Here is a 9922-nt window from a genome sequence, read left to right on the forward strand (position 1 = left end):
TGACACCAGCCACTCCACCCAGAGCAGCAGAAAAACCTCAGAAGGTGAGCATCCAACTTGAATACTCCTACCAGAAATTATGCATAGAAAACCTGAAGAAAATAGTTAATTGTTGCATTCCACATAAATCTGTTGTTAACATTCAAAGTATTATTTTTCAGGCATCATGCAAGGAAAAAATCCTTTGGTAAATTTAAAATTTAAATTGTAGTTTTAGGCTTGCCATCCCAGGCAAAAAGTTCTGTGGCAAATGTTAGATCATCAACATTCTTCACAATTTAACTCATAATTTAAAAACTAATTTTAAACTACAAGTGCAAATGTGTTAATGCATGCAAAAGGAAAGATACTGGATTTTCTTTTGCTGAGCTTTGGTCAGAAAAGGATTTTTTCCATGTAAGTTTTGAGGACTGTAGGAAAAACAACAGCTGATCCTTACTGATAGCCCTAGACATGGAACAGCATTTATATGTAGGTTCTACATCTCCCCAAAGATCTCACAGTCTTGTTAAGATAAGTTTGATGTGACATATCTTTAAATGACATGAAACCTCAAAAACAGAAAATGAGAGTTATCTTCTGTAAGAAAAAAGTCGATAGTTTTGCTTATTCCCTGTGCTAAATTTAGAAAGATTTAACACTATATGATCAAAAATATATTTTTCTAATTCATATATTCTTGAATTTTTCTACTAAGTTAGCCATAACTGGCTCATTAAGCAGACTGCTCCACAGTCTAATTGTTCTTGCCATCAGAAAATGTGTTCTTTCTAGCAAATTGGTTGTATCCTTTTATTGTAATTTTATCCTTCATTTCATTATTAGTATCCAAAATAAATAACAGCACTAATTATTATGAAAATATTCACCCTCTTATTGAATTACTTTTGAAAGATTTACATATATTCATTTCATTTCAGTGTAGTTAGTCTGCCTATTAAGCATAGCATTAACAAGAGTAAATTCATCTGCTTAGAATGTGTTAATGTCCCCAAAGCAGGAATTCCCTGTTTTTGCCTGACTATTTTCAGCTTATTGGTGGTATCATATTTAAACAGCTGCGAAGTTAGTTTAGCTTGGATTACTTTTAAAGTGAATTGGGTGGAAAAAAAGGAGAGAAGCCTGTTTCAAAGTTATTTTGACTTAATGACCACTTTAATTCAATTGTTTTTACAGACAATAAACAGGACTGAAGAATGTCGGTCTGAAATCTTTGCCTTGAATGGAGAAACTTCACTGAACAAGAAGTTGGCTTCCAGTTTGCACAGGCGTCAAATGAATGCTTTTTTTTTCTACCTTTCCCAATGAAAACAAAACAGTGTTTTTATGTGCTGTGCAAATGGTTCTGTCATGTAGTCTGACAATTTTATTTTTGCTATATTTTTTTTTTTCAACTAAAGGAAAAAACCCAGGGGAAAAATGCTGGGTTGACATTTCATCTGGACGAACATTTGAATTCAGAATTTACCTGGAGGTGTAGCTAGATTTTTTTTTTTTTTGAAACAGAAAAACTGATGATGTCAAGAGGGAGCAAGTTGCGATGAAAACCAATTGTCTTCCTCAAAAATTAAGCTACTCTTTTTCTCTCATTTTCTTTTTCTTCTTGTTTTAAATCTAGAGTGTTTTTTGGTTTTTTGTTTTTTGGGTTTTTTTAAAGAAATGTTTAGGTAAGGTTTATCTTGAATCTTAATTGCCTTAATTTTAAGGACGTCAAAGGCTCTCAAGGCAAGCTGTCAACGTCTTGTTAGAAAACCCGAGAATGAATTGAAACTGCTCACACCGGTGCTGGTGCAGAAGTTTAATAGACTGAGTTTTTGGGGTGAACAAAAAATAAACTGTACAGTTTAAAAGAAAATGATTTTCTTCTTTTGAAGAAAAGTTGATGATAAAGGAACTGTGGCAACTGAAAGGATTGGAAAAATGCTGGGACTTTTATGAACTTTGTCTTAATTGTTGACAGAAAAAAAAATTCTAGAAGGCTAAAGCATTTTACAGTAAAGTTATTGAATTGAGAAAAAAACTTGCTGCATTATAGAGAATGCAGGGTTTTTTTCTTGCAGAATGCAGATTTTTTTATTTACAAAGCGTGATCGCTAGCAAAAGCATTAGTGCTTTTTATCTGCAGTCTTTTTTATGAGCTTTAAGAAGTTTTTAGTCTGCTTTGCTTGTCACATTGCAAAAACCTAGCTTAAGAGCATTAAAAAAAACTTAAGTAGATAGGAGCTTATGGTCAAAAAAAAGTGCAAAAAAAGCAATAGATAGAAGAAATTGTTGACAATTTCTGTAGTCTTTCCTAGTTGTGAACAAATGCAGCCTATGGATGGCCTATTTTATACCAAAGATGAAGTGACACCCTAACGCAGTCCAGAAGATAGAGGTTTTTTTTCTTTTTTTATCTTTATTTGACCTACATGGCCGGACCAGTTCTTACTTTCTCGTTTGTTTAAACTATCTTCCACTGGTGTTTTACATACTGCATATGTTTATAGTGGAAATTTCAGAGTAGTTGGTATTAGAAGCTTTTTGATGATGTGCTTTGGAGACTATCCCAAAGCAAGGGGATTGGGTTACCAACTAATCTGTCCAGGCAGGCTTTAATTTTGATGAGTTTTTATCTTTAATTGCCTGATCTTTGGTATTTCTACTGAAACAACAGTCTTCCTTCTGAATTCTGACATACCGCAGATTCATTTCTTCACCTCAGTCTTTGTCATCGTCCAGCATGCATAGCCACCTTAATTCTGCATTTATTTTTCAGTGTTGCCTTTGAGTTGCCAGGTAGATGCAGGAGAAAGCAAACTTGATCTTTCTTCTCATTTTAGCTCTCCCATACAAGCAGACATTTTGAAAACGACGTAGTATTGTCATGCAGGCAAGAAGTTAAAAATTATTCTTCTCTGCTATGATTTCTGTTGTCTTAATATGTTGGCTGACAATCACTAATTAGTATGATTAGGCCATAAAACAAAAAAAAAGACACTAAATTTAATCCACCAAAACCTGTTTTACGAATGACTGTTATTTTCCGTAGAGTAATCTTGATTATGGTCCTTAGTTTTTCGAACAAACAAATGGAAAAGGTGAGAAGCAAGTCAAAAGATGATTTTTTTCCTTAAGGAGGCAGAAGAGAAGCAGCATTTCAGTATATACATACATGCACACATATCTATGTGTCAAAATTAAACCAAACATTTTTAAACTTTCCTCCATCCAGAAGAGAGGGGAGGGTTCATCACATTTCTTGTGGTGGATTAGACACAGGGTATCCATTAAAAATAATGAAATTAAAACATATGTATTGGATCAATCTGATTCAGCTACCCAATCCTAAAAAGAGGTCTGTGTTTCCCTAACCTGAATTTTTTGGGGAAAAGAACACAATTATTTTTTTAAATTGATAAAACAAGATCGTATTTTTTAACATAGTGGGAGGGGGGAGGGGGTTTCCCAAATAAATGCTGCTAGATATGCAACATAGAAAAGAGAGAAATGGGAGTTCAGCATAGGAAGAGGGCCTGATTTTCAGAAGTGGTAAAACTGCTTTCTCCAGAGTAGTAGTTGATATTCAGCACTTCTGAAAACCAGATGATGCCAAAGTAAAACAACAACATCATCCACAACATGTTTTCAATTCAGAAAAAAAATACCCTCTCTTTCTGTTTCATATACTGTCTCATTACTTGTTGCTTTTTGAGAGTGGCACTTGAATTTTGTCCTTGGATAAAGGTTCCCTCTTTCTTTGGAGGGCATAGGAGGGAAAAAATCGATCTAGCCTTATTTTCTTCCTTTCTACACGTACTCTCTTTCTGTCTCTCTCCGAGTTATTTGTACAAGTGGAGATAATCCCCGGCACAAGTCAGTTATATATGAAATAAACACGTTTATTTCTGTGTTAGTTCTAATGTGACACAAAAAAAGTCTCATTTACTATCAACAATGAGGCTACAAGGTAGCTACCATGTGGCTGATGAATATGCTGAGGTACCTTCTTGTTTCTATTCAGAACTCTGCTGCTTTATTTATACATTCAGAAACATTTTTCTTATTTTTTTCAGTGAAGTTAAACAATCTCAGTGTTTTTTATTAAGCCAGACAGGCAACATGATATCATAGTGCCTGTCACTTCTAAAGTGTTTCAAGTGCATTCTGTATTAGAATTGTTCCCCTTTTTTTCCATGCTATAATGTTCAATAGTGTTTGAAATCAAAAGAAACGAGCAAAGAAGCAGAGGAAGAAGAAGAGGAAAGAAAGTGGATCCCTTAAATGCAATTCATCTTGTTACTGATCCCAAAAAAAACAGTGAACTGGTCTGAAAGTCTATGAATTATAAACACTGTGAGCCTTGAGTATAAACAGTCATAGATCATAAGGTAAGAAAAAAGCTTATTTAGAACATACAAAATGCTCAGAAGGTGGTAACTTATTTCTAAAAGTTAAAAATGAGATAAAAGTGAACAGTGAAATAGCAACATGCTGCATGGATGTTGTCATAGGAGAGGAATATTTGGTGGCCTCTGAAATCTAGAACTGGTTTTCTTTATGTTCTGGCTAATATGATTTTTTTCAAGGTTTATTGTTATTATCTGGTAAAGGTTCTGTTTTTCTTTTTTTCTTTTTTTTTTTTAAGACCTGAGTTTGTAAAGTCACTATCTATGTCTGTCTTGCCAACTTAGCTTTAAATATCAGGAGAGTTCCTGAAAGATTGCAGAAACAACTCTAGATGTCTAAAGCAATGGTGCCTGGCCCAGAGGTCTAGAAGTAACATCAATCCATAAGCTGAACTGCATATGTACTTTCCATCACACCTCAATTCTTGTAAATAATCAAATCTGGATGTTTGGGTTTGGTAATTTTGTTTTTACCTTATAAGTTAAACACAGAAGGGGTGTCAGAAAATTATGAATTATGGCTAGAAATTTCTGAATACCTGGGCTTGTCATTGAACATTGAGAAAAAAAAAAAAAGACATTGGAACTGAAGAGAATATTATACTCGCAGGTGCTGACCCAAGTGTAGATCAGGGCACTGAAAAATCTTACTGTTCCCACTGAGATTGCAGAGGGACTCTTCTTCCTATCTGGCTCTACTGCTGGTTTTGTAAGCACTTTTCACCTGTGACAGTCAGGCCTCAAATTGTGAATGTCCTCTTATTGCCTTCCAGTGAAACAGACTCTTGAAATGTCCTTAGCCTGTGCTAACCTGTATAGTTCTGTTTACCAAGAGACTGCCTTGGTTGTGTTGGTCAAGAAATCCACTGTAATGCAGAATGAGGCATATTTGAGAGCAACTGCATCACATTGTATCATCTTCTGCTATGGATGCATGCCCAAATGTGGAAGATAAAGGCTGGTCATTAGAGAAGTGAGGGCTTAAACTTTCAGTGGGCAATTGGGCTGTAGCATTCGAATGGATTTTTACACAAGTAAAAATCAAATGAAGGGTATTATTTATGTATGTATGTGTACCAAAACTCAGCAAATTTGAGGAAGCCTGCATTGTAATAAAGTTTATTTTTAATATGTCATAGTATTTGGATCTATATTATGTTGTTTATGGTACTGAAGGATGGGACTGATACTAAGTGTTTAACAAATTGCCACGCTTCATGATTTTAAGCTTGATGGTGCTCCTCATGCCACTTCATTTTAATGCTGAGGTTGACATGAGCAAAACAGGTTTAGGCAGACTTGCTTAACTCCACCTATAGCAGAGTCATGCTAAAGAGTGATAATGTGCTTAAAGTAATGAATCAATCCATTTTTAGTGATGAGACCAAATGTGGTAGTTGAAGATAGTAATGTTTGATACACGCATGGTCAACATTTCCTTTCAAAACTTTATTTAACATGAAATTGGTCTGGATATAAACGAAGTGCCCTAGGGTAAGGGATTTTCCTGGTCTTTCTCAGTAGCCCACATGAACTAAGAAAACAGTCACGGTGTGATGGAAATGCAAAACAGAAAACAAAAAAAAGGCTGAAGTTTGATGCATTAGTCTATTCTGTTTAATTGACTCTAGTAACAAAGACTCCTTTCATTTCTAATACGCGTGCACTCAGTCATGCACACACACTTTCTCAGAAGGAGGGCTGAGTGAGCAGCAGACTTCTCCCCTTCAGTGGAGCAGATTTCTAGAATCTCAGAAGCAGCAAAGATGCAGTGTAAGGAGAGTTATTTTCTTCTCAAAAAGAGCACCAACTTTTTCTATATTGCTCCTGTCCCCCAGATAGGCTAGAGCGCTGTATGTACCCCAGAGATTTATTCACCTTTGTGCCTCAAAGCAGGCAGAAGAGACCCTTTCTTCTCCCCTTTATTAACATGCTCTTTGTTAATATTGAACAGAAAATTATGAGAGTAAAGCTGTAAAAGAAATGAATCCCAGTGTTGGTTCAGCTTTCCATGATAAGAAAAAATTCTTGTGTTTATTTCAGTTGTTCAGTTCAGTTGTTAATTCCCCAACAGTGACAGCTGAGTTCCTTTACCTTAATAAAAATGCATAATGAAGTGAAAAATGTCAGCCTTTGACAGGTTCACAAATTCATTTTTCCTTGCAGGTCGAAAGCCTGCAAGGTGTAAGCACCTTCCAAGATCTGGATCTGTTGTCCTTAAGAGAGTATCTGCCCAACTTTAATTTTTCTGCCTTTAAGTGTCTTTCTCTTGGATAATAATTTTATGAATTTGGTGAAATTTACAGTCAGTTATATTTTTAAAAGCCCAAAAATACAGCCTAGAGAAGAGAACATGATGTTTATGTAATTAAAGTATTATTAAATATGCTGTATTACAGAGTGGAAGAAAATTCTACTATCTTTTAGAGGCAAAACAATTTTATGTAAAACCAGGAAGTGAACAGAATTCATTTAGGAATTTTTAGTTGTTCTGCTTTTTAAAGGAGAATGAACAGATTCTATCTGTATGAAAAATCAAAGCATCTTTGAAAGCAGATGAACTTCCTATCAAGAAAACATGCATCACAAAAAAGGGGCAGAGGTTCTTTAAAGCCCTTACAGACCTCACTGTAGCCAAAATGTAGAACACAGAACCTCTGCGATACATTAAATTATGAATCTTATTTATATGGGCATCTGTGTGCTGATGTCTCAGAATGTCTTTGAAAGATCTGTACTGCTATGATTTTTTTCTTTATGTTTTCCATTTGTAACACAATCCTAAATAGCTGCCATTTTCCCACTCCTGGGGCTTTCTGTAGATCAGTGGATGTTAGGTTTAAACTTCTGTTTTCTTTGATGAAGCTTTCAATAAAAAAATAAAGAAAGAAAAGAGCTGGGTGACTCTGTGTTCTTGTGACACCTTTCTGCAGAGGCTTCTCAAGGCTGTGGCTCTGTGCTGAGAACAGAGGGAGCAGAAAGGCTTTGCGGCAAAGTCTGCTGCCTCTGTATCTTCACCAAATGGAAGGAAAGAATCAGAGAGACAAGTAAGCTCTGTTGGCCCATCAGCAGCACAACCACCCATGTGCTTCAAGGTGAAATGCAGGAGAAAGTTTTTCTCACACCAAGACTGAATATTTAATGCTGATGGGTATGTGTTGTCCAGGCTCTCAGCAGTGCACCTGCTAAAAGAACATTGCCTCTGGTTCTGAGGCTTATTTTAAAGAGTGACTTCAGGACAAAATTTGCCACATGGAAGACAGAAAATCTTTATTTACGGAATAAGTACAGCCTAAGCAGTGGTAGTGCAAGCCATACTTCATCTTGAAAGGAAACTGGAAAGTAAATTGCCTCCTCAGCCATATCTCACAGGGAACAAGAAAGCTATTTGGTGCATTCCCCATGGCTGCTTCCCTCAGCAGCTCTCTTGTTGCCATGTGCATTTCTTCCCATGAAAACTGTTTCTCTGGCAAAGGCAAGGGCGGGATGAAAGGGTCCAGTAACTCTCCTCCCCGGCTAAGAGCTTTATTCACAGGTTGGAAATCACTTTACCTACCAGGGAAGTGCCTGTCTCCTTCAGCCCTAAACATGTTTTGTGTGGTTGCCTGCACACTTTCCTTTTCCTTCTCTTTGCCCAGTGAAATATGCATTGATGAGCTTCTAACTCACGTTCAGCTTAATCAGGAAAGACCAAAAAAGTCTTTAGAAGATGGAGGAATGGGATGAGGAAGTAAGTGACAGGTTTTTTCAGCTGCACCTATGCTGAAATGTCCATTGCTGCTGGCCTTGAGGATGGTGAGAAAAGGAGGAAGGTAGGAGGCTGAAGCTCCAGCTTACCTGGCACTCTGAGTAGTAGCTGAGGAGCCTGGGAAGATCAGCAGGGAGTGGGACACTTTGTTCCACCAACATGGGTGGTGCAAAGCTGGTTTATATCTGAAGTTCTGGTGTCAGGTTCAGCTTTGTCACTGCCAGGATCGCTCCATTTCAAAGATCATTCCACTTCAAGCTCTACTAATGAGGATATTAATAACAGTTGCAATGGTAGTAGTTTTTTTTGTCTATCAGTTGGCTCTCTCTGTGCATATGGAACCAGGCTAAGGAGGGTTTGCATCATCTTCTACAGAAGTGCAGGTAAGAAGGCTTTATATTCTCGTCCTCTTGGTGTCACTGTCAGTGACAAAAAAAAAAAAAAAAAGTTAATTGGTAAATGATATAATTGTATTTAAGACTAAGGCCCCTGTCTTTACTATAGGATTAAAATAACAAGGACAAATGGGCCTTGGTAATGTATGATGTATTTTGCTTCCAGAGGGAGACAGCTGTGTTTATCACTAGTCTGCATCTGGAATGGAAGTCCATGACCTCCTGTGTGGAGAAAGCCATGTCCTTCGATTGTCACGCCCTGAGATTTCAGGCAGAGGGGAAGAGAAAAAAGCAAAACAGTAGCTGGTGTAGTGTTAACTGAGGAAGATTCCATATTACCAGGTTTAAATAAATTTTATTTTTATTATTTGAGATGACCAAAGACTGCAAATTGAGACAAGGTCTCAGTGGGCCAGTAATGATCAGCAAACACAGAAGTGAACAGTCAGGAGCAGAGAGGACTGCAGCAGAAGTTACGGAAAGTAGCAAGCAAGCCAAGATCCAAACCTAGGCATCTGCCTGCCTGTTGGTAAACTTGCTGTAGCCTTTCTCTGTGCCTCAGCTCCTTGCCTCATTCTTGCCAATCTAGTCTTCAGCAGAATACTATACACTAGGCAAAAGTCTTCATTTGACTTAGCCGAGCACAAGCCACAGTGATAATTAATGGCTAGCAGAAGCTGTCCTGAGGCTACACGCAACAGGAGATGATTTTTGCCGGGCAAATAGCAAGCCTGCCTGAACAGTAGCGTGCTGTCCAGCATATCCAGACAGGCAAGCTGCAGCCACCCGCTGCTGCACACAAGGCAGTCATGTAGATCGGGAGACAGGCAGGAGACACGCATCTCTCAGCTTAAGCCCTCCCAGAGCCTGTCGGTTTGGAGAAACACAGACATGGTCGGAGAGCTTTGTTTACCAATGTTACAATGTTCCTGAAAAAAATCTACTTTGGGGAAAAGATGCTGTGACAAAACCACTTCCTTCCTTTTAAAAATTTATATGAATAGACCTCTGCCAAAGGCATGCTCACTTTTATCAAATGCTTTGCACTAGTACATCACTGAACTTGTTTGAGCGGATATAAATTATGACTAAATAATCTACTGAATATATGCACTGCTTTAAATGAAAGAATTGAAAGTTGATTTAGTTGATGTAGCTGTTGCTAAAAGTTGAATGAGCTTATGTTTATAGTGTGACTAGCTGAGGCCCTAAGCTCTGCTGCATTGAAATGCTGCTGAAAAAAAGAAGTGTGTGAGAAAAAGATAGAAAGCGCGATTTACACCTATTATTTGATTTATTTCACCATTTTTTACCACTCAGTGTATTCTGTGTCATGTGTGGAATTCAGCCATTGACACACAGCCAACTGAAAATTGTGTGAGCTCCTTGAA

The 9922-nt window shown here is 37.3% G+C and overlaps 1 protein-coding gene across 5 annotated transcripts in view; it reads left to right on the top strand.

Moving 5' to 3' along the window:
- The window catches only part of RBMS3 (RNA binding motif single stranded interacting protein 3), a 596100-nt gene extending 588819 nt beyond the window's left edge, over positions 1–7281 (top strand). For all 5 annotated transcript variants that reach the window (XM_027639205.1, XM_027639210.1, XM_027639206.1 and 2 more), the window contains one exon: positions 1177–7281. In XM_027639205.1, coding sequence (XP_027495006.1) covers positions 1177–1183 — 7 coding nt within the window. In that variant the 3' untranslated portion in view covers positions 1184–7281. The remainder of the gene's footprint in view (positions 1–1176) is intronic.
- Positions 7282–9922: the final 2641 nt, after the last annotated feature.

The sequence above is a fragment of the Corapipo altera genome, unplaced genomic scaffold (genome assembly GCF_003945725.1).
Source record: "Corapipo altera isolate COAL_440 unplaced genomic scaffold, ASM394572v1 44, whole genome shotgun sequence".
Lineage (NCBI taxonomy): Eukaryota > Metazoa > Chordata > Aves > Passeriformes > Pipridae > Corapipo > Corapipo altera.